Source organism: Chiloscyllium punctatum, chromosome 2 (assembly GCF_047496795.1).
Source record: "Chiloscyllium punctatum isolate Juve2018m chromosome 2, sChiPun1.3, whole genome shotgun sequence".
Taxonomy (NCBI): Eukaryota; Metazoa; Chordata; class Chondrichthyes; order Orectolobiformes; family Hemiscylliidae; genus Chiloscyllium; species Chiloscyllium punctatum.
This window is the reverse complement of record NC_092740.1, coordinates 38,205,460-38,229,585: the sequence shown is the minus strand read 5'-3', so window position 1 is coordinate 38,229,585 and position 24,126 is coordinate 38,205,460. Positions and strand designations below refer to the sequence as shown.

At 43.9% G+C, this 24,126-nt stretch overlaps 1 protein-coding gene across 3 annotated transcripts in view; it reads left to right on the top strand.

Moving 5' to 3' along the window:
* The window catches only part of LOC140496411 (uncharacterized), a 138,177-nt gene that overhangs the window by 76,925 nt on the left and 37,126 nt on the right, over positions 1-24,126 (top strand). For all 3 annotated transcript variants that reach the window (XM_072596112.1, XM_072596122.1, XM_072596103.1), the window contains exons 9-12: positions 1,243-1,390; positions 9,568-9,701; positions 13,845-13,959; positions 19,264-19,440. In XM_072596112.1, coding sequence (XP_072452213.1) covers positions 1,243-1,390; positions 9,568-9,701; positions 13,845-13,959; positions 19,264-19,440 — 574 coding nt within the window. The remainder of the gene's footprint in view (positions 1-1,242; positions 1,391-9,567; positions 9,702-13,844; positions 13,960-19,263; positions 19,441-24,126) is intronic.

The window sequence follows — 24,126 nt, the reverse complement described above, 5'->3', positions numbered from 1 at the left end:
CACAGTTCAGTGACCTATATTGTGTGTGTCGGCATCGGGTAAGAAGAGATTGGATTCAGGTTCAGGCTTTGAGGTGCTCTCTGCCTACCTAACCACATGATTGGTGGCAGGTCATCTTACAGGAGGGTTCACCTTCAAATAGTGGCCTGGTTGCTGAGGGTGGTTTTTATTTTTAAGACATTAAAATATTGGAGAGCAAATACCTCAAGGTGAAGGTGCCTTTTCTCTTCATCCCACCCAAACTGATGGCTCGACAACCTTCTTCATTAGAGGAACTCCAGTTTATACTGAGGGGCCCGTAGCTGTATTTAATTGAACAGTAACTGAACCCTCAGGCTACCAGTTAGTCAGTTCAGGGACAATTACTGCTAAGTGAGTGTTTTCCCCACAGTGGGACTTTAGAACGCCATTTGACCTTAATATCAGGACTCCAACCAAAATCCTGCTCCTTCTTTCATATATGCATGTCAGTAAGCAGTTTGATAATGAGGAGCACTACAGTTGAACTTAATCTTGGCTTCTGCTTGCCTGGGACATATATGTTTTCCTTCCAAGAATGGTAAGGTGCCAGAATCCTGGTTTATTTTCTCCTTTGTCACTTCTTAATTAGACATTTGGGTAAATTTAACTTGTACCACTGGCATTGTGCATTGGCAGCCATTGAAATCACTTGAAAAGAAGGAGAGGACAGTGTGGTTAATATTGAATCCTTCCCTCAATCTCCACCACTCCAGATTACAAAGTAAAGTCTATCCCATCAAGGTCAAGTGTTATATCTTTCTGAGTCAATATATGTGTCAACAAACCTGGCACCAATGTCTGTATGACGTGTAGTTACAGTGTGTGTTGGAATTAACATTTAAAATTGGCCAAAGTAATCTTCTCAGGCTGCTGGTGGTGAAAGTGGCATTCCAGCCTGTACATGAAGAAGCGCAGAGTTCAGATAATCTTTTAAAAACTAATAATAGAATCATAGATCATAGAATCCCAACAGTATGGAAGCAGGTTATTCAACCCAACAGGTCCACACCAACACACCGGACAGCATTTCACCCAGATCTGCACCCCCCCCCCCCCCACCCTACCCCCATCCTATAACTCTGCATTTCTCATGGCTAATCCACCTAACTTGCACATCTTTGACTGTGGGAGGAAACCAGAGCACCCAGGGTAATAAATTGTTAACCATATTAGTCAGCAGCAGATAAATTCTGATCCAGTTTCCATTTGTGTTCCCCATAGTTCCAGCAGCACCCATTATTAATACTGAAGAATGCACTGTGTGCTGGGACACTGCGACTATCCGTTGGACCGCCCCTGATCTTGAAGCTGTGGAATACTTTATCCTGGAGTTCCACAAACAAAGTGATTTTAAGAAGTCAACATTCAGGTCAGTCTGCTTCCTATTTCGAAAACCCAATATCGTATTGAATAGCCACTTCATAAAAACCTGATCTTATGATGAGTGGCGATATGTTTTTTGTAGTACAGAAGGAGGCCTTTCAGCCTGCTGTGACTGTGCTGGCCCTCTGCAGGGGTAACTCACCGAGTGCCATTGCACAATTCTTCCCTATTGTCCTGAAAAAAATCTTCCTCTTCTGATAACGATCCAGTTCTTTTTTGAAAGTCACAATTGATCCTGCCTCTATCACACTCTAAAGTAATGCCTTCCGGAGATTAGCTGCTTGCTTATGTCCCTGTTGTTTCTCTTACCAGTTACCTAAATCTGGAGTCCTCTCTGCTCAATCATTTCATCACTGAAAGAATATGTAATTTATCCCTATTTCATCTCTCTGGTCCTCTGATGATCTCCTAACTGTGGTAGCAGGAAATATTTACCAGCTACAATGGACCTGGAGGCATAAGCCCCATAGCTTCCATGGTCTTATGGTCAAAACAGGTTTCCATTCTGTCGCATAGTTGTCTTTGATGACAGGAGTACCATTAGAGCAATTGTATAACATAAAGATAAGGGAGTTATCTTGTGGAGTAGTGGTAATGTCCTTACCGCTTGACCAGGAGGCCATGTTTCAAGTCTGACCTGCTCCAGTGATGTGCTATAACATCTGAACAGGTTGATTTAGAAAACATCAAAACCATAAAGATTATACCAGGAGCAGGTGCTGACAGCTCCCTTGAGTTTTGTTCTTCTCTTCCTTTGTAGGACTTAGGAATTGCTGGCAAACCAGCATCTGTTGCCCCTTCTTAGTTGCCCTTGCTGGGCCATTTCAGAGGGCAGTTGAGAGTCAGTCACATTGCTGTGGGTCTGGAGTCACATGCAGGTCAGACCAGGTAAGGATGGCAGATTTCCTTCTCTGAAGGACATTAGTGAGCCAGATGGGTTTTCCAGACAATCAGCAATGGTTTTGTGGTTATCAGTTAATTCTTGATTCCAGACATTTTTAAAATTGAATCCAAATTCCACCATCTGCCATAGCGGGATTCAAACCCAGGTCCCCAAAACATTGGCTGAGTTTCTGGATTAATAGCCTAGTGGTAATATTGTTGGTCTATCACTTCACCTATTTTTTTGGATGCCTCTGACATGGACTAAGCTGGTCATAAAACTAAATGGCACCTGCTAGAAGCATCCTTGATCTGACTGTGAAAGCTTAACTCCTTAGCTCACCCATGCAGGCCACTTTCACAATCACGGACCTGATCAATTCGATTGTGATCGCTGAATATGCACCCTACCCAGGGTCAAAGAGAGAATTCATAACACTCATATCTCACTTTTTCTGCACCCTTATTGGCCCCTCTGTGACCCCAAATATTTAACCATCTACCTCTTAGCCTTAGCTGCCATAAGCTGCCAAACCCAGAGAAAGAATGCACTCTGCCCTCATTGATGTCCACTTTTGTGCCACTCCTAGATGGAAAGATTTCTCAATGTGAAGACAGGACTTCATTTCAACAATGACTGTGTGCAATGGTCCATGTCACCAATACTGTCATGGATGGACATGGGTTGATTGGTGGGGAGAAGGTGAAGTACATTATTTCCTCTTGTAGGTTCTCTCACCAGCTGCTGCAGATCCAGTCCTGAAGTAGTGTCTTCAGCCAGCTCGGCCAGTAGAATTGCTGTTGACCACCTGCAATGAAGGGCACTGAAGTCCTCTATCTCATGTTCATGTTCTTGCCATCCTTAATGCTTCATCCAGGTCATGTTCAACATGGAAGAGCACTGATTCTTCAGAAAATAATGATGCAAGGGTCAGCGCTAGGCCACAATTATTTGTTGCTGGAAAAGCACAGCAGGTCAGGCAGCATCAAAGGAACAGGAGAATCGACGTTTCGGGCATAAGCCCTTCTTCAGGAATGAGGAGGGTGTGCCAAGCAGGCTAAGATAAAAGGTAGGGAAGAGGGACTTGGGGGAGGGGCATTGGGAATATGATAGGTGGAAGGAGGTTAAGGTGAGGGTGATAGGCCGGAGAGGGGGTGGGGACAGATAGGTCAGGAAGGCAGTGCTGAGTCTAAGGGTTGGGACTGAGAAAAGGCGGGGGGAGGGGAAATGAGGAAGCTGGAGAAATCTGCATTCATCCATTGTGGTTGGAGGGTTTCTAGATGGAAGATGAGGCGCTCTTCCTCCAGGTGTCATGTTGCTATGGTCTGGCAATGGAGGAGGCCAAGGACCTGCATGTCCTTGGCGGAGTGGGAGGGGGAGTTAAAGTGTTCAGCCACGGGGCGGTTGGGTTGGTTGGTGCGGGTGTCCCAGACGTGTTCTCTGAAACGTTCCGCGGGTAGGCGGCCTGTCTCCCCAATGTAGAGGAGGCCACATCGGGTGCAGCGGATGCAGTAAATGATGTGTGTGGAGGTGCAGGTGAATTTGTGATGGATATGGAAGGATCCCTTGGGGCCTTAGAGGGAGGTAAGGGGGGAGGTGTGGGCGCAAGTTTTGCATTTCTTGCGGTTGCAAGGGAAGGTGCCGGGAGTGGAGGTTGGGTTGGTGGGGGGTGTGGATCTGGTGAGGGAGTCATGGAGGGAGTAGTCTTTCTGGAACACTGATAGGGGAGGGGAGGGAAATATATCCTTGGTGGTGGGGTCTGTTTGGAGGTGGCGGAAATGACGAAGGATGATAAGATGTATCTGGAGGTTGGTGGGGTGCTAGGTGAGGACCAGTGGGGTTCTGTTCTGATGGCAATTGGAAGGGCGGGGTTCAAGGAGGAGTGGGAAGTGGAGGAGATGCGGTGGAGAGCATTGTCAACCACGTCTGAGGAGAAATTGCTGTCTTTGAAGAAGGAGGCCATCTGGATTGTTCAGTATTGGAATTGGTCCTCCTGGGAGCAGATGCAGCGAAGGCGAAGTAATTGGGAATATGGGATGGCGTTTTTACAGGGGGCAGGGTGGGAGGAGGTGTAATCAAGGTAACTGTGGGAGTCAGTCAGTTTATAGTAAATGTCTGTGTTGAGTCGGTCATCCGAGATAGAAATGGAGAGGTCTAGGAAGGGGAGGGAGGAGTCTGAGATGGTCCAGGTAAATTTGAGGTCGAGGTGGAAGGTGTTAGTAAAGTGGATGAACTGTTCAACCTCCTCGTGTGAGCACGAGGTAGCGCCGATACAGTCATCGATGAAGCGGAGGAAAAGGTGGGGGGTGGTGCCAGTGAAGCTGTGGAAGATGGACTGTTTCACGTATCCAACGAAGAGGCAGGCATAGCTGGGGCCCATGCGGGTGCCCATGGCTACTCCTTTGGTTTGGAGGAAGTGGGAGGATTGGAAAGAGAAGTTGTTCAGAGTGAGGACTAGTTCAGTCAATCGCAGGAGGGTGTCAGTGGAAGGGTACTGGTTGGTTCGGCGGGAAAGGAAGAAGCAGAGGGCTTTGAGGCCTTCGTGATGGGGGATGGAGGTGTATAGGGACTGGATGTCCATGGTGAAGATAAGACGTTGGGGACCGGGGAAGCGAAAATCATGGAGGAGGTGGAGGGCGTGGGTGGTGTCCCGAGCGTAGGTGGGGAGTTCTTGGACTAAGGGGGACAGGAGTGTGTCGAGGTAGGCAGAAATGAGTTTGGTGGGGCAGGAGCAGGCTGAGACAATGGGTCGGCCGGGACAGTCAGGTTTGTGGATTTTGGGCAGGAGGTAGAAGCGGGTGGTGCGGGGTTGTGGGACTATGAGGTTGGAGGCAGTGGATGGGAGATCCCCTGAGATGATGAGGTTATGGATGGTCTGGGAGATGATGGTTTGGTGGTGGGAGGTGGGGTCATGCTCAAGGGGGCAGTAGGAGGAGGTGTCCGCAAGCTGGCATTTAGCCTCAGCAATATAAAGATCGGTGCACCAAACTACCACTGCGCCTCCCTTGTCTGCCGGTTTGATAGTGAGGTTGGGGTTGGAGCGGAGGTCCTGTCCCCCTTAGTCCAAGAACTCCCCACCTACGTTCGGGACACCACTCACGCCCTCCACGTCCTCCATGATTTTCGCTTCCCCGGCCCCCAACGCCTTATCTTCACCATGGACATCCAGTCCCTATACACCTCCATCCCCCATCACGAAGGCCTCAAAGCCCTCCACTTCTTCCTTTCCTGCCGTACCAACTAGTACCCTTCCACTGACAGTCTCCTTCGACTGACTGAACTGGTCTTCACTCTGAACAACTTCTCTTTCCAATCCTCCCACTTCCTCCAAACCAAAGGAGTAGCCATGGGCACCCGCATGGGCCCCAGCTATGCCTGCCTCTTCGTTGGATATGTGGAACAGTCCCTCTTCCACAGCTACACTGGCACCATCGGCGCTACCTCGTGCTCCCACGAGGAGGTTGAACAGTTCATCCACTTTACTAACACCTTCCACCTCGACCTCAAATTTACCTGGACTGTCTCAGATTCCTCCCTCCCCTTCCTAGACGTCGCCATTTCTATCTCGGACGACCAACTCAACACGGACGTTTACTATAAACCAACTGACTCCCACAGCTACCTAGATTACACTTCCTCCCACTCTGCCCCCTATAAAAACGCCATCCCGTATTCCCAATTCCTTCGCCTTCGCTGCATCTGCTCCTAGGAAGACCAATTCCAATACTAAACAACCCAGATGGCCTCCTTCTTCAAAGCCCACAATTTCCCCTCAGACGTGGTTGACGATGCTCTCCACTGCACCTACTCCACTTCCTGCTCCTCCGCCCTTGAACCCCGCCCCTCCAATTGCCCCCAGGATAGAATCCCACTGGTCCTCACCTTCCACCCCACCAACATCGTATCATCCTTCGTCATTTCCGCCACCTCCAAACGGACCACACCACCAAGGATATATTTCCCTCCCCAGCCCATCAGCGTTCCAGAAAGACCACTCCCTCCGCGACTCCCTCGTCAGGTCCACACCCCCCACCAACGCACCTCCACTCCCAGCACCTACCCCTGCAACTGCAAGAAATGCAAAACTTGCGCCCACACCTCCCCCCTCACTTCCCTCCAAGGCCCCAAGGGATCCTTCCATATCACAAATTCACCTGCACCTCCACACGCATCATTTACTGCATCTGCTGCACCCGATGTGGCCTCCTATACATTGGGGAGACAGGCCGCCTACTTGCGGAACGTTTCAGAGAACACCTCTGGGACACCCGCACCAACCGCCCCGTGGCTGAACACTTTAACTCCCCTTCCCACTCCGCCAAGGACATGCAGGTCCTTGGCCTCCTCCATCGCCAGACCATGGCAACACGACGCCTGGAGGAAGTGGGCCACATCTTCTGCCTAGGAACCCACCAACCACAAAGGATGAATACAGATTTCTCCAGCTTTCTCATTCCCCCGTCCCCCCACCTTTTCTCAGTCCCAACCCTCGGACTCAGCACCGCCTTTTTGACCTGCAATCTTCTTCCCGACCTCTCCGCCCCCACCCTCTCTCCGGCCTATCACCCTCACCTTAACCTCCTTCCACCTATCGTATTCCCAACGCCCCTCCCCCAAGTTCCTCCTCCCTACCTTTTACCTTAGCCTGCTTGGCACACCTTCCTCATTCCTGAAGAAGGGTTTATGCCCGAAACGTCGATTCTCCTGTTCCTTTGATGCTGCCTGACCTGCTGAGCTTTTCCAGCAATACATTTTTAAGCTCTGATCTCCTGCATCTGCAGTCCTCACTTTCTCACAATTATTTATGAAATATATTAATGATTTGGATGAGGAAAGTGAACGTATTATAGCCAAGTTTCTGGATGACTCAAAAATAGATGGGAAGGCAAGTGCTGAGGATGACACAAAGACACTGCAGAGGGATATAGACAGGTTAAGTGATTGGGGAAAATCTCAGTCAATGAAATATAATGGGAAATGTGAGGTCATGAACTTTGGTGGGAAGAATGGAAGAGGTGAATGTTATTTAAATTGGGAAAGACTGCAGAAAACTTCAGCACAGAAGGATTTGGACGTCCTCACAGAAATGACAAAATGCTATCATCCAAGTTCAAAAAAGGTAATGGGCAAGGCATATGGAATATTGACTATTATTTCAAAGGGAAATAATTGTAAAAAGAAGGTTTTACTCAAACTATATGAGGCAATAGTCAGATCACAATTGGATTACTGTGAACAGTTTTGGTTCCATTATGTAGGAAAGATACATTGGCATCGAAAGCAATCCAGAGAAAGATACACTCGGTTGATCCTGGATATGGAGGGATTTTCTTCAGAGGAGAAGTTGTGTAGATTGAGCACGTATTTATTTGAATTTAGAAGAACGAGCGGACACCTTATTGAAATATAAGATTCTTTGGGAGGAATAGATGTGGAAAGGTGCTTTCTCCTTGTGGTTTCTCCTTGTGCGAAGGTTTAGGATCAGGATTAGGATATAATCTGAGAGTAAAGGGTCAACAATTCATGACAGAGATGAGGAGGAAATTCCCCTCTCAGAAGGTAGTGAATCTGTGGAATTCCTTAGTACAGAGAGCTGTGGGACAAGGTCATTAAGTATCGTCAAGCCTCAGATACGCTGACTTTTAATCAGTAAGGAAATCAAGGGTTATGGGTAAAAGGCAGGAAAGTGGAGCTGAGATTTTTCAGATGGTCTCATTGAATGGCAGAGCAGACTCAGCTTAATGGCCTGCTTCTGTTCCTACATTATAGTCTTATGGAGAGCAGTGTTGAGAGTGTGTTGCTGGAAAAGCAGAGCAGGTCAGGCAGCATCCGAGGAGCAGGAAAATCGACATTTCGGGCAAAAGCCCTTCAATCATTCCTTTTCCAGCAACACGCTCTCAGCTCTGATCTCCAGCATCTACAGACCTCACTGTCTCCTTATGGAGAGCAGTACCCAGTGATCAACAGGTTTCCTTGCCCATCATTGACCTGTTTCCATGAGACATCAATGTTGGAGACACTCAGAGCAACTCCTTCTCAAATGTATACCACTGTGCTGTCATATCTGGTGGATCTGTCCTGATGATGAGATTGGGTATACCCATAGATGGGATATTGTAAGTATAACTATAGCATATTATTTGTTGACTGTTCTATGGGACTGCTGTTGTTGGTAAGGAGAACTTCACAAGGTCAAGAGCATTATGTTGTCTAGCACGATGCTGTTTCCTTCAGTCCAGTTTCATTCCTTTCTTTAGATTTTGTAGTAGTTCGATATAACTGAGTGGCTTGCTAGGCCTTTTCACTGAATAAATAAGAGTCAACCACATTGCAGTGGGTCTGGAATTACCTTTTAGGCTAAGGATGACAAATTTCCTTCCCTAAAGATGACAATTGACAATGGGGGTTGGCAGGAGGGTGGTTTTTAATTCCAGATCTGTATTGGATTCAAATGTTATCATCTATTGTGGGATTCAAACCTAAAGCCCCAGAACAATGGCCTAGAGCTCTGGATTATTAGTGACATTACCAGTACATTACACTTTTCTGAAGAATCTTGAGAAAATTCTACTGATCAATGGTCAATTTGACATTGAATCCTGTGATCTTAATGATATTACACAGTTAGACGAATATAGAAGGAGCTAACTGAATGGGGTTAAATGATTCAGTTCTTCAAAATTATTAGGCTTGTGAGCCTAATAAATGCTGCTGTCCTATCTGATAACACCTCAAACAGAAAATGGCCATTTGCCATCTTCCAGTCTTTTGGAATTCTAAGTATCTTGAAAGTGTTGAAGCTTGTGTTAGAACATAAGAACTAGGAGCAGGAGTAGGCCGTCCAGCCCTTCAAGCCTCCTCCGCCACTCAATAAGATCATGGCTAATCTTTTTGTGTTGTGTGCAAGTTCTGAAGAGTTTGCAGACCCGACTAAAAAGGTTAATAGGACACATTTTAAACATGGTTGCGTGACAACATTGTTCAGAGTTGGACTTGCACCTATAATCTTCTGTCCTAAAAGGGAGGCCACCACCAACTAAACCAAGCTGACACTTCATGTTGGCACCAGTAATGACTGACTCAAATGATATTGTTACTATGAAAAGAGGGGGAGGGTTCAGTAATTGTAATTAAATGTTTACGGTTCACACTTGTACTTGATGGGATGAATCATATTATTTTGGCATACTGAGGATAAAATGTGGGTTTATCTTACAGACATCGCCACAGAGATCTACCTTAGTTCAATTCAATGACTTCCATTTTCTTTTCTTTTTCAGATCAATGGCAGGACTCAGAGTTTGTGAGCACACAGTCACACTGCAGCCAATGGAGAGCTTCCTTTTCTTTGTGAAAGCTGTAAACAATCTTGGAACAAGTGATACAAGCAAGCCAGCAGTAATTTCCACTAAAAGTAGGAGATTCATCTTGCTATACAATTAAAGCATGATATCTGTTACTAAGTTACCGACTTAGTATTTTTTGCTGTTTTGTAAATCAATAAAACAAATTAACTAGAGCCTTAAAAGGGCTGTGCAAACAAAAATACAATCCTCAAAGGATTAATCATCAGATTAAATTTAAATGTCCTTTTGGGGAAAGAAGATGCACTCCAGCCCCTGAGGTAGCCACCAGTCATAGGCATGCCAGGGGTCATGGCGTACAGTGCTCCCTCTCTATGAATATCGTGGAGAGGACGTAACCATGAAAGAAAAGCAGTGTAATAAACATCTTCATAGCCCACTGTCTGGTCCTTTTAATGGCCACCACGTCCTGTTGCAGGAGAAGGCCCATAAGGACATCCAAGGTCAGAGCTCAGGAGCGTGAAGCTTAAGAACAGCCAACGGTTGATGAGCAGCCCCTCCAAATAATAAAATAGGGCTGTAACCTTGCACAGCCAGTTAGATATGGAACAGGAACACCTCAAGGCCACAAGAAATGCAGGACGGCTAAGAGCTTGTAAACCATCTTAACCTTCTTTTATTACATGGGGCTGCCACATGCAAAACAGTCCATACCAACTTCCCAAATGTATTGTGCCCATACACATTATAATTTAAATAATCATTTGTAATTTCAGACTAATGTATAAAGGTTGCTGACTATTTCTGTTATCTTCATGACCGTGTAGCTTGAAATAGTACAGATGGCTGAACTGAACGTCCAGGAGCATTTTCATGTTACAAATTAAAATAAAAATTATGAAACAATTGATGCAGATTAAAAAGTTACAAATTCAAAATGAATGACATGTTTGAGTTACTGAATATGTAATACATTTTACCCAATTAAATAAATGTAAAATATTGGAAGAGATAGAAGATGCAACCAAAAACTAAAGCAGTCAAACAAAAGTTAGGTATAGGTGACCCACACAGGGTGGAATGGTAGCTCAGTGGTTAGCACTGCTACCTCAAAGCACCAGATACCTAGAGTTTTTGCACATTCTGCACACATTTCCTCTGGGTGCTCCATTTCCTCCCACAGTCCAATGATTGGCCATGCTAAATTGTCTGATTGTGTGCAGGCTAGGTGGATTAGCTATGGGAAATGCAGGGTTAGGGTAGAGGGGTGGGTCTCGGTGGGTGCTCTTTGGAGGGTCGGTGTCGACTATGAGTGGCCTTTTTCCGTGCTGTAGAAATTCTATGATAACTTAGTGACTGTTCTCAGTGAGAATAATTAAGATAAGACCAGAAGAAGAGAGAGGTTGAACAGGAAGAAGAAGAGTTAGAACGATGAAGAGGGCATCTTAGCTAATGGTGTGGGGTCAGCAACAGTGGCACTGCAGACATGCTACTGGATGAGTAATCCAGAGGTCTGCAGTATGCCCACAGATGTGGGTACAAATCCCACAATGGCAGAGACATTTGAATTTAATAACTTAATGGTTATCATGAATACCCAGATTGTTGCAAAATCCCATCTACTTCATTAATGCCTTTCAAAGGAAGACATTTGCCTTCCTTACCGGTCTGGAGCCACATGTGGTTGAATCTGAACAGCCCTGTGAAATGTTTTAGCAAGCCACTCAGTTATAGGCAGTTTGCAACTATGTATCGATGGGCAAAAATTACTAGCTTTTCTAGACGTATCCATGTTCATGAATGAATAATATTCTTTAATAGTATACTTTTTGGGCAGCGTGGTGGTTCAGTGGTTAGCATTGCTGCCTCACAGTGTCAGGGACCCGCATTCAATTCCAGCCTCAGGCGACTGACTGTGTGGAGTTTGCACATTCTCCCTGTGTCTGTGTGGGTTTCCGCTGGGTGCTCCGGTTTTCTTGCACAGTTCAAACATGTGCATGTTTGGTGGATTGGCAGTGCTAAATTGCCCATAGTGTCCAGGAATGTGTACGTATAGTGGATTAGCCATAGGCAATGTAGGGTTAAGGGGATAGGGTGGAGGGTGTGTTGAGTCTGGGTGGGATGTTGTTCAGCGAGTTGGTGTGGACTTGTTGGGCCAAATGGCCTGTTTTTCCATATTGTAGGGATTCTATGAAAAAAATTGGAACAAAGTGCCAGGAAATAAGTTCAGCATCATATCAAATTTGTAACTTGTTTACATAAATGGCCCAAATGATGAAGCTGAATCACTGAGCTCTGAATGTCCAAAAGGAATGCATTAGAGGGCTTGGTCAAAATTCATGAATAGGAATGAGGTCACAAATGAAAATAAGGCCAGGCGAAGAGGAGCACTTTGTTGTTAGTCTCAGGAAGGACAAAGGGAAGTTCTTAAAGAAATGAGTCACTGGATGAAATGAAACTGAGGAGCAACATAGTAATGATGTAGAATGAGCTAACATTGATGCTGAAATATGTAAGAGAGTGAGGCCAGATTGCAGTATTGAGTGGACTTGAATGAATATGGAGATATCATCAACTTAAAGGAGAGTCAAATTTCAGCTGGGATCCATGGGGAATGAGTCAGATATAGAAATATATTATTTGAATATTAATTGAGGCAAGTAAATGATCCTATGAATAGGGGGGAGAATCATTACATGCAAATTTAAAGGAAACTAATAAAGTTACAACCAAAGAATAGAACTTAGTTAAGATTATGTTAACAACAGAAACAGAAGCTGTCATCACTCTAAAAGTAGAGTGTTAACATCTCCAAATGGTAAAAATCTAAAATACAACCAAACAATACAAGAAATCCATCACAAATTATTCAGTAGGAAAGATGGATAAAGATTTTTAATCACAATACAATATTTGAATTATACAGTAGTTGGCCTTGGGAAAATGTTGGAATCTAGTAGGTTTCATTGCACTTCAAAAATCATGATATGATCAGACAATGTCAAGGCATACTTGAACTTATTGGAAATTTTGAGCATTTAACTAGTGGGGTAGTTAAAGGAGATCTAGTAGAGGTAGTATACTTAGGGGAATCGGTTTAGCTCAGATGGCTGGATTGTCGGTTTGTAGAGCAGTGTGATGCCAACAGTGTGGGTTCAATTCCCATCACCAGTTTGAGGTTACCATGAAGGACTCTCCTTCTCAACCTCTTCCCTTGCCTGAGGTCTGGAGGCCTTCAGGTTAAGTCACCACCAGAACCTCTCTCTAATGAGAGAGCAGCCCCTATAGTGTGGTAAGACAATGGCAACACAACAACCTTAAGCTTAGACTTCTGAAAAACATTTGATAAGGCACCACATAAAAGGTTAGTATGCAAGATCAGAACTCAGGGGATAGGAGAAACATATTAGCACATGTGGTGGATTAGCTTACACTCAGAAAACAAAATGGAAATAAATGTGGCATTTGCAAGATAGCAGCTTTAACTCCTGGAGCTTCACGAAGATTAATGTTTGTGCTTCGTCTATTTACAATTTAACTTCATGACTTAGACCAAGACTTGACAGGGTAGATACTGAAGGATTTTATCACCTGGCTGGAAAATCTGGAATATGGGACACTGTCTCAGGACTGTGATAAGGAATCTCTTCACTCAGAAGGTTGTGAATAGTTAGAACTTTTTGCCACAGAGGGTTATGGATGGTCCATCATTGAACATATTCAACTAGTAGGGTAGTTAAAAGAGATCTAGTAGAGGTAGTATATTTAGGGGAATCGGTTTAGTTCAGTTGGCTGGATTGTTGGTTTGCAGAGCTGAGGTAGGCAGATTGTTGATGTCTCAGGGAATCCAAGGATACAGAGACCAGTTGGCAAAATGGATTTGGGCAGAAGATCAGTGGTGAATATATTCTTTGGCAGAGTGAGCCTGTATGGTCTATTTCTGCTCCAATTTCTTATGAACTTGTATTTTGTCTTTGGAGACAAAGGCAGCTGTTGATTGGGCACATAATTGAATGTTATACACCAAGCATAACTGAAATTATTAAAAGCTTTATTGGAGATGCCTGTGCTGCTAGGCGTAAGAGGATGGAGGATGAATGTGTGTGACTCGAGACCAAATTTGAAAGTGATGTTTGAGATGGATGGATATTCTCGAGTTCTTTTTGATTATCTTTGTGAAATAAGTATATGCTGAAAGTTAAATAGCATTATTAGTAAAGATCTTTTAAAAATCATAATTTGTCACCGAATAGATACTCGCTTTCGCCTGAACAAAGAAACGTTACCACCACATTTGCAGTTGTCGGAAGACGGAACTGTAATTCACTTTGATGAGCTAGCTATGGAAAATGAAAGCCTCCTGACTGAGTGAGTAGCCATAATATTGAAGCATGCAAAATACAATTACATTATATTATAACTGTGGGATGGCTAGAACCCCTGTTTCTGATAATGAAGCCTGAAAGGGGATGAGGTGGGCCAGTACATTTACATCTCAGTGTAAGATGTCAGGATGGATTCAGATTCATGTTAATGATCCCTGCACAAGTCAAATTCCTTCTTCAACCATGGAGAAGTGCAAAGAGATCTCTAATCCTGGCATTCTGGACATTCCCAGTTACCAACGTCTCACCTTTGGCAGCCTTAAGCTGTCTAGGCACTAAGCACTGCAATTCCATCCTTAAACAGAACCATAGAAAAGTTACACCATACAAAGAGGCCATTCAGCATGCTGAATAAACTAGCTGCTCATTCTAACCCCACTAACTAGCACCTGACCTATACCCCAATAGATTACCATACGTCAAAAGCAGCTCCACCTCGACCATTAAACAGGGCATGAATTCTAGGTACCCACCACCCTCTGGGTGAAAATGCATTTCCTCACGTCCTCTCTAATCCTCCAATACCCTTCTCCAAGTGATCTTAAATCTGTCCCCGGTAATTGACATCTGCAAGGAAACAGCTGTTCACTCTACCCAAGCCCTTCATTACTTTGTACAGCACACTGAATTCACGCCACAGCATCCTCTGTTCAATGGAAAACAGTCCTAACCAATCCCATCTTTCCTCATATCTAGAACTTCCAAGTCCTCGCAATATTTTTGGAAATCTCCACTACACTGTCTGAATAATTATGTCCTTCCAGTAATGTAGTGACCAGAGCAGACACAAACCTCCAACTCAGGACTAACCAGTGGTTTGTACTGTTTCAGCATTACATCCATGCTTTTGTATTCAATACCTCAGCGAATGAGGGAACACATCTTTTCTTTATGCCTTCTTTATTATCTTCAGAGACCTGTAGACTTATCCTCCAAGTTCTCTCACTTCCTCTAACCCTTTCAATACCATCCCATTTATTCTATATTGCCTCGTCTTGTTTGCCTTGTTCTGTTTGCTCTAAATATATAACTCCTACTTCTCCAGACTGATGTGGAGGAGCTGGTGTTGGACTGGGATGGACAAAGTTAAATATCACACAAAACCAGGTTATAGTCATTTTTGGTTGAATGCACTGAAAAGAAGCAATGGAAATTCAGTCTGGAGGAAGATAAATACCACACAATATTAGGTTATAGTCCAAAAGGTTTATTTAGAAGTACCAGCTTTTGGAGCACTACTCCATTATCGTGTAGTGGGGCAGTAAAAGATCTTTTATAGTAAAAGATCAAAGTGTCATACAACCGAGATTGATGTTAATCTTTAATCACTTTTTGTAAAACCTTAACTTATCTTGGGAAATGTGACTTGAAAGAAGTTCTGGGATTTACATATTAATGAATTCAAACTAGCAACCCCGATCTAAGTGATTAAAGCCTTAATATCAATCTCGGTTTGTTCAATACATTTGCATCAGTTGTATGACACTTTGATCTTTTACTATAAATTCTGTGTGCTTTGATCCTGCCCCACTAGATACCTGACGAAGGAGTAGTGCTCCAAAAGCTGATACTTCTAAATAAACCTTTTGGACTAAAACCTAGCATTGTGTGATGTTTATCTGCCTCTAAACTGAATTTCCATTGCTTCTTTTCAGTGTATTCAACCAAAACATTGATTTGGTTTTTATTCTTTCATGGGACATGGACGTCACTGGTTGGGCCAGCATTTATTGCCTGCCTAGTTGCCCTTGTATGCTGCCTTATTGAACTGTTTTAGTCCATATGCTATAGATAGACCCACAATGAAGTTCCTGGAATTTGACCCAGTGAAAATGAAAATGAATAAATTTACAAGGTCAGGATGTGATGAGTGGCTTGGAGAAGACTTTGTGATGTTCCCATGTGTCTACTGTCCCTTTCCTTCTCGATATGCTGGTTGTAGGTTTGGAAGTTTAAGCAGACTTCGAGAATTTCTGCAGTGCATCTTGTAGATGGCGCACACTGCATGCTACTGAGTGGCAGTAGTGAGGCAGTGAATGTTTGTGGATGTGCTCCCAATCAAGCAAGTTACTTGGATGTGGGAGAGTTCCTGTGTGTACCATTATTAACTTAGCCCATTTGTGCATGAAAATTTCCAAAATCCCTTCAAATGGAGCGAAATTAGGTGCAAATTAAATTGGGTCCTATATAAGTTGTGTTACTGTTACACAATTAGGCTATTTCACAGTATTGGCATTGACCAGTTTTACCCTGATTATTCCAATGCTCTCCTTGTTTGTCTTCCCAATTTTACTGTCAATAAATCTCAAACTTTCCAAACTTTGCTGTTTGCATCCTATTCACAGCACGTTCTGCTCAGCTTTGACTCCTTTTCTTGCTATTCTCTGTTAGCTGTCATCATATGCTCTGCTTAAATCTCATTTGTTTGAACAGACCTTCAGTCATTTTTCCAATACTCCTTCTTCAGTTTAGTATCTATTGTTCTCATGCCTATTGTTCTCATGTCCTTGATATGTTTTTTCTATATTTTAAAGAGACTTTCAATTGCAAGCCATTGTTGAGTGTGCAGTTTTTCTCAATGCTTGCCTTCTGGCTCAAGTAGCATTCATGTTATGTTATACTGTTATAATGTTGCTGCTTAGACATTGTAGACAGTTGGCAGAGGTACTGCACGTTGAGGAGTTGGAAGGATTGATCACACAACGAGTCAAGCAACAAGCTTTACCTTAATGGACATGGTAATATCGAGAGTGTTCAGCGAACGATGATCAGTGAGGTCTATAAAGGGCCACAGACTCCAGTGCTGCTCCTCGCTCAGGCCCCCAGCCCAAACACTGCAGCAGCTCCCTTCAAGAGTACAGAGGCCCTGTCCCCTAACGCCCACCCAGCCTGAGCACAGTGGGGACCTGAGAGCACTGAGCAATATGAATAGGACTACCAGAATACACCATCTGATGTGACTACTCCAGGCTGGCAGAGCTCAATGAGAAACAGTGTGAGAGGAGGCTCTGCAAAATTGGTTCCCTCGAACCAAATATGCAACTAAGGAGAAGCAACAGCAATAATAGTTGTTACAATGATGGCAACATTCAACATGTTTGCCCATAGAATCTTTCTAAGGAATGGTAGAGATCAAAGATCAGTACATTTGCAGTCCATTCCTACCTTATCAAAATTATACCTGGTATTTTTACACATACTGGTGAACACAAGGGTCACCACATTTGTGTTTTTTGTCCTGCCAGAACAAACCCATAATGAACCCTAGACACCAAAGATGAAAGTTATTGACCTTCTTTTCCCGGTTGCTTTAAGTTGTCTATGTTTCACAGGCATGTGGCAGACTGCTATGAACATAAAAAAAACATCTTCATGGTTTTCTTGATGCCTACAGTCACAAAGAATGAGTTACAGGCCCAGGAGTCATGTTTTGGAGATGCTGGTGTTGGACTGGGATGTACAAAGTTAAAAATCACACAACACCAGGTTAGAGTCCAACAGGTTTATTTGGAAGCACTAGCTTTCTGAGCGTCGCTCCTTCATCAGGTGATAGTGGACGGCTCAGTCCTAACACACAGAATTTATAGCAAAAATTTACAGTGTGATGTAACTGAAATTATACATTGAAAAATTGATTGTCTGTTGAGTCTTCCATCTGTTTGAATAGCATGATAATTTCACTATTATGTGAAACTATCATAGTATTCAAACAGATGGAAGACTCAACAGACAATCAATTTTTCAATGTATAATTTCAGTTACATCACACTGTAAATTTTTGCTATAAATTCTGTGTGTTAGGACTGAGCCGTCCACTATCACCTGATGAAGGAGCGACGCTCCGAAAGCTAGTGCTTCCAAATAAACTTGTTGGACTATAACCTGGTGTTGTGTGATTTTTAACTTTGTAGGCCCAGGAGTGACACTCTATGAGTATTTATAGCTGAGATTTCCCTTCAGCATTTAGCTTGGCTGATCAGTTCCTGATTATGACACGTTGTGTTTTTGTTATTGTTGTCATCCTTGATGGGCAGTACACCTTTCAAAGGCAGTGCACACAGGTTTGTTAGTTCTTACCAAACAGAGGCAGCTTTGATGGCTCAGGCAGTTCTGCGTGATGGAAAATGTTCATTTGCTCAAGGACTTCCTGTAGTTTTACAATTCAGTCATAGGATGTGCGTGTCACTGGTTGGGCCAGCATTTATTATCTATCCCTAATTGTCCCGGAGAAGGTGGCTGTGAGCTGTCTTCTCCAACAGCTGCATTACTTGGGTTTGGGTGCTCACACAGTGTTGTTTGGGAGGGAGTTCCAGAATTTTGACCCAGAGGAGCAATGATATATTTTCAAGTCAGGATAATGTCTACCTTGGAGGGGAATTTGCAGGTGGTGGTGTTCTGATGTATGAGCTGCCCTTGTCCTTTTAGATAGTAGAGGTGACAGGTTTGAGAAATGCTGTCGAAAGAGCCTTAGTTACTGCAGTACATCTTGTAGATAGAACACACTACTGCCATTGCATACTGGAAGTGAGAGTTTAAGGTGTTGGATGAGGTGTTAATCATATAGGCTGCTTTGTCCTGGATGGTGTCAACCTTCCTGAGAGTTGCTGAAGCTGCAGTCATCCAGGCATGTGGACAGCATTCCATCACATTCCTGACTTGGCACAGGGAACAGGGAGACAAAAGGTGATTTATTTGCCACAGTATTCCCAACCTCTCATCTGCTGTTGCAACCACAGTATGCTGGTCAACCCCAGGCTGTTGATATGATGAGGTAGGCAGAGCCACACAACCAGTAGGATGTCCAAAATTTCATTTCAGGGATGCAAGCATGAGATAAATCCCCTAAACATCACTGATCATATTTGGTAGTTACTAGCTAATGACTTAGGGAAACTGAGGTCTCTCCTGTGGACTAGTGCACACAACAATGTTGAAAACCACAACCCACTATGACACTTGCTAACTTCATGTCTGGAACTTGTAGCAGAAGCTGACTCTGAAAGATTGGCCTCTTTTGCTATCAGAAAAGTGGCACCATGTGAAGAGATCCCAGCTGAAATGTACTGCATGCCTATCATGTTTTGTAGCAGGAAGGATGCAAACCAGTGACTACATTGAACTCAGTGCAGATATGATTGTTATTAGTGTAATATCCTTCTGCATAAACTTCATGAATTATCCAAGAGTCTAATTCTGATCTGTGATAGAGATTTTACAGGTACGCTGCACTGATTGGATTTCAGTCTTGCAACTTATTATGCTCAGTGAATGGACACTCCTTCCACAGGTTCACTGCTCTTCTTGGAGAACCTTTGCCTGCACGTGGTCGACATTATTGGGAAGCAACAGTGGACCGCTGTGAGGCCTACAGGATTGGAGTAGTGTATCCGACCACCAAAAGAAGCAGTTCCCTGGGGAGAAACAGAAAATCATGGTTCATACGATATTATGCAACACCAATAGGGTACAAATTTATCTTATATTTACTAAACAGTAGTGGGATAGGGAGGACACCAATGTTAGCATCCTTTGAGCATGCATTGCAAACTCAATCCTAATTTGCATTTGCATTTAGGCTTCTATTTTTTTTCTCTCACTAACTTTACGCAAGTCTTTCTAAATCATTATGAGGAGAGGTTGTAGGGAGAAGAGGAGAGACAGATATAACTCATGCTTTGTACCATAAGCCTAACCCTCAAAGTTTGTGAGAAGATTTGTAGCTCGGATGCTCGTTGTTGTGGTTCTGTTCGCCGAGCTGGGAATTTGTGTTGCTGACATTTCGTCCCCTGTCTAGGTGACATCCTCAGTGCTTGGGACCCTCCTGTGAAGCGCTTCTGTGATCTTTCCTCCGGCATTTATAGTGGTTTGAATCTGACGCTTCTGGTTGTCAGTTCCAGCAGTCCGCTGCACTGTTCGGTATATTGGGTCCAAGTCGATGTGCTGAATCTGTGGATGAGTGCCATGCCTCTAGGAATTCCCTGGCTGTTCTCTGTTTGGCTTGTCCTATAATAGTAGTGTTGTCCCAGTCAAACTCATGTTGCTTGTCATCTGCGTGTGTGACTACTAAGGATAGTTGGTCGTGTCGTTTCGTAGCTAGTTGGTGTTCATGGACGCGGATCGTTAGCTGTCTTCCTGTTTGTTCTATGTAGTGTTTTGTGCAGTCCTTGCATGGGATTTTGGTTTTGCTCATGCTGGGTATTGGGTCCTTCGTTCTGGTGAGTTGTTGTCTCAGAGTGGCTGTTGGTTTGTGTGCTATTATGAGTCCTACTGTTCGCAGTAGTCTGGCTGTCAGTTCGGAAATGCTCTTGATGTATGGTAGTGTGGCTAGTCCTTTGGGTTGTGGCATGTCCTCATTCCGTTGTCTTTCCCTTAGGCATCTGTTGATGAAATTGCGTGGGTATCTGTTTTTGGCGAATATATTAGATTAGATTAGATTAGATTACTTACAGTGTGGAAACAGGCCCTTCGGCCCAACAAGTCCACACCGCCCCGCCGAAGCGCAACCCACCCATACCCCTACATTTACCCCTTACCTAACACTACGGGCAATTTAGCATGGCCAATTCACCTGACCTGCACATCTTTGGACTGTGGGAGGAAACTGGAGCACCCGGAGGAAACCCACACAGACACGGGGAGAACGTGCAAATTCCACACAGTTAGCTGCCTGAGGCGGGAATTGAACCCGGATCTCTGGCGCTGTGAGGCAACAGTGCTAACCACTGTGCCACCGTGCCGCCCATATTGTATAGGTGTTCTTCTTCCTCTTTTTGCAGTTCTGGTGTACTGCAGTGTGTTGTGGCCCTTTTGAATAGTGTCTTGATGCAACTTCTTTTGTGTGTGTTGGGGTGGTTGCTTTCGTAGTTTAGGACTTGGTCTGTGTGTGTGGCTTTCCTGTATACCTTTGTGGTAAATTCTCCGTTCGGTGTTCTCTGTACCATCATGTCGAGGAATGGGAGTTGGTTGTCCTTTTCTTCCTCTCTAGTGAATTGGATTCCTGTGAGTGTGGCATTGATGATCCGGTGTGTGTTCTCTATTTCTGTGTTTTTAATGATTACAAAGCTGTCTCTCAAACAACGAAGGACCCAATACCCAGCATGAGCAAAACCAATGTAGTGTACAAAATCCCATGCAAGGACTGCACAAAACTCTACATAGGACAAACAGGAAGATAGCTAACAATCCGCATCCATGAAACGACACAACCAGCTATCCTTAGTAGCCACACACGCAGATGACAAGCAACTTGAGTTCGACTGGGACAACACTACTGTTATAGGACAAGCCAAACAGAGAACAGCCAGGGAATTCCTAGAGGCATGGCACTCATCCACAGATTCAGTCAATAAGCACATCGACTTGGACCCAATATACCGACCACTGTAGCGGACAGCTGGAACTGACAACCGGAAGCGGCAGATTCAAACCACTATAAATACAGGAGGAAAGATCACAGAAGCGCTTCACAGGAGGCTCCCAAGCACTGAGAATGGTCACCTAGACAGGGGACGAAACGTCTGCAACACAAATTCCCAGCTCGGCAAACAGAACCACAACAAGCCTAACCCTATCCAAATGTTTAAATCTGAGACTCTTCTAGTCTGCATGGTGCATGAACTACCTTCATTCAGGATGCCTCTAGGACAATTTATCCAGCCATGTTAAAACAGTATTGAATGTTTTTGCTTCACAAGATTGACATTATTATAGATCTGAAAGTTCATAACACAGGTCCTGTAGCTTCAAACAGCATTCTACCAACATACAGTTGAGTAATGAATAATTGTGAAAACCCACAAGATTCCTGCTACATTGAGAATTTTTTTTGCTTTTCAGTTGTAAGTTGATCATTTTTTTCAGATGCAGTAACTTAACAAATGTAGCTAACTAATGAAAAGCATGTGCTTGTATTCCTTAGCGCTTAAATGTTATCATTCCCCATCCTGTAGATAGATTTTTGTAGTAGAGCTGTTATGATAATAATTCACGACACAAGAACATGAGAAGTACGAGCAGGAGTAAAACATTCACTCTTCAAACCTGCCCTACAATTCCAGATCAAATTTGATCTGTCCCAGGCTTTAACTTCTCTTTCCTGACAGCTACTCGTTACCCCAATCTCCTCTATTTCAAAGATCTATCTACCTCCTCTTAAAATATTTTCAGTTCGTGAACCTCCTTGACTCTTTGGGGTAAAGAATTTCAGTTATTCACCACTCCCTGAGAGATGAAATGCCTTTACATTTCACTTTTAAATGAATGTCCCCCATTCTGTAACTATGTACCCTCATTCGTGATTTCCTCTATTAATGGAAGCATCTTCTAAACATTTATCCTGTCAAACCCTTTCAGAGGTTTATGTGTTTTAATAAGATCGTTTCTCATTCTTCTAAACTCTAACCAGGTCAAGTGTCAGATCTCTCAGTGGGAGAGCATTTCAGTGATAGTGATCACAACTCCCTGACCTTTACTATATTCATGGAGACTGATACGAGCAGACGGTATGGGAAAGTATTTAATTGGGAGAGGGGGAATTACAATGCTATTAGGCAGGAACTGTGGAGCTTAAATTGGGAACAGAGAAGTGCACGACAGAAATATGGAGGTTGTTTAGGGAACACTTGCTGTGAGTACTGGATAGGTTTGTCCCACTGAAGCAAGGAAGGGAAGCTAGGGTGACAAAACCTTGGATGACAAGGGATGTGGAACATCTAAACAAGAGGAAGAAGGAAGCTTACTTACGTTTGAGGAAGCAAGGATCAGACAGGGGTCTAGAGGGTAACAAAGGTAGCCAGGAAGGAACTGAAGAATTGACTTAGGAGAGCTAGAAGGGAGCATGAAAGAGTCTAGGCAGGTAGGTCTAAGGATAGCCCCAAGGCATTCTACACTTAAGTGAGGAACAAGAGGTTGGCTAGCGTGAGAATAGGACCAATCAGAGATAGTGGAGGGAACTTGTGCCTGTAGTCAGAAGAGGTAGGGAGGTCCTTATTGAATACTTTGCCTCAGTGTCAATGAGTCTGAGAGACCTTGTCATTTGTGAGGACAGCATGAAACAGGCTGATATGTTCGAACAAGTTAATGCTAAGAAGGAGATTGTACTGGAAATTTTCAAAAACGTGAGGATAGATATGTTCCCTGGGCAAGATGGGATATACCCAAGGTCTCTATGGGAAGTGAAGGAAGAGATTGTTGTGCCTTTCGCAATGTTCTTTGCATCCTCATTGTCCATTAGAGTAGTGCCAGATGACTTGAGGGTGGCAAATGATATTCCCTTATTTAAGAAAGGGAATAGGGATAACCTTGGGAATTACAGACCAGTCAGTTTTATGTCAAAGGTGGACAAATTACTGGAGAGAATTCTGAGAGACAGGATTTATGGTTATTTGGAAAAGCCTAGTTTGATTAGAGATAGTCAGCGTGGCTTTCTGAGGGGCAGATCATGCCTCACAAGCTTTGTTGAATTCTTTAAGGATGTGACAAAACACATTGATGAAAGTACAACAGTGAATGTGGTGTATTTGAATTTTAGCAAGGTGTTTGATAAGGTTCCCCATGGTAGGCTTATTCATAAAGTGAGGGGACATGGGATACAGGGAAATTTGGCTGTCTGGACACAGACTTGGCTGGCCCATAGAAGACAGAGAGTGGTAGTAGATGGAAAGTATTCAGTCTGGAACTCAGTGTCCAGTGGTATTCTGTAGGGATCTGTTCTGGGACCTCTGCTGTTTGTGATTTTTATAAATGACTTGGATGAGGAAGTGGAAGGGTGGGTTAGTAAGTTTGCCGATGACATGAAGGTTGGTGGAATTGTGGATAGTGTGGAGGGTTGTTGTAGGTTGCAACAAGACATTGACAGGATGCAGAGCTGGGGCTGAGAAGTGATTCATTTTGGAAATTGAATGCAGAGTACAGGGTTAAAGGCAGGAGTCATGGCAGTGTGGAGGAACAGAGGGATCTTGGGATCCATGTCCATAGATCCCTCAAAGTTGCCACCCAAGTTGATAGAGTTGTTAAGAAGGCATATGATGTGTTGGCTTTCATTAGCAGGAAGATTGAGTTTAAGAGCCACAGGTTATGCTGCAGCGCTATAGAACCCTGGTCAGACCATACTTGGAATATTGTGTTCAGTTCTGGTTGCCTCATTATAGGA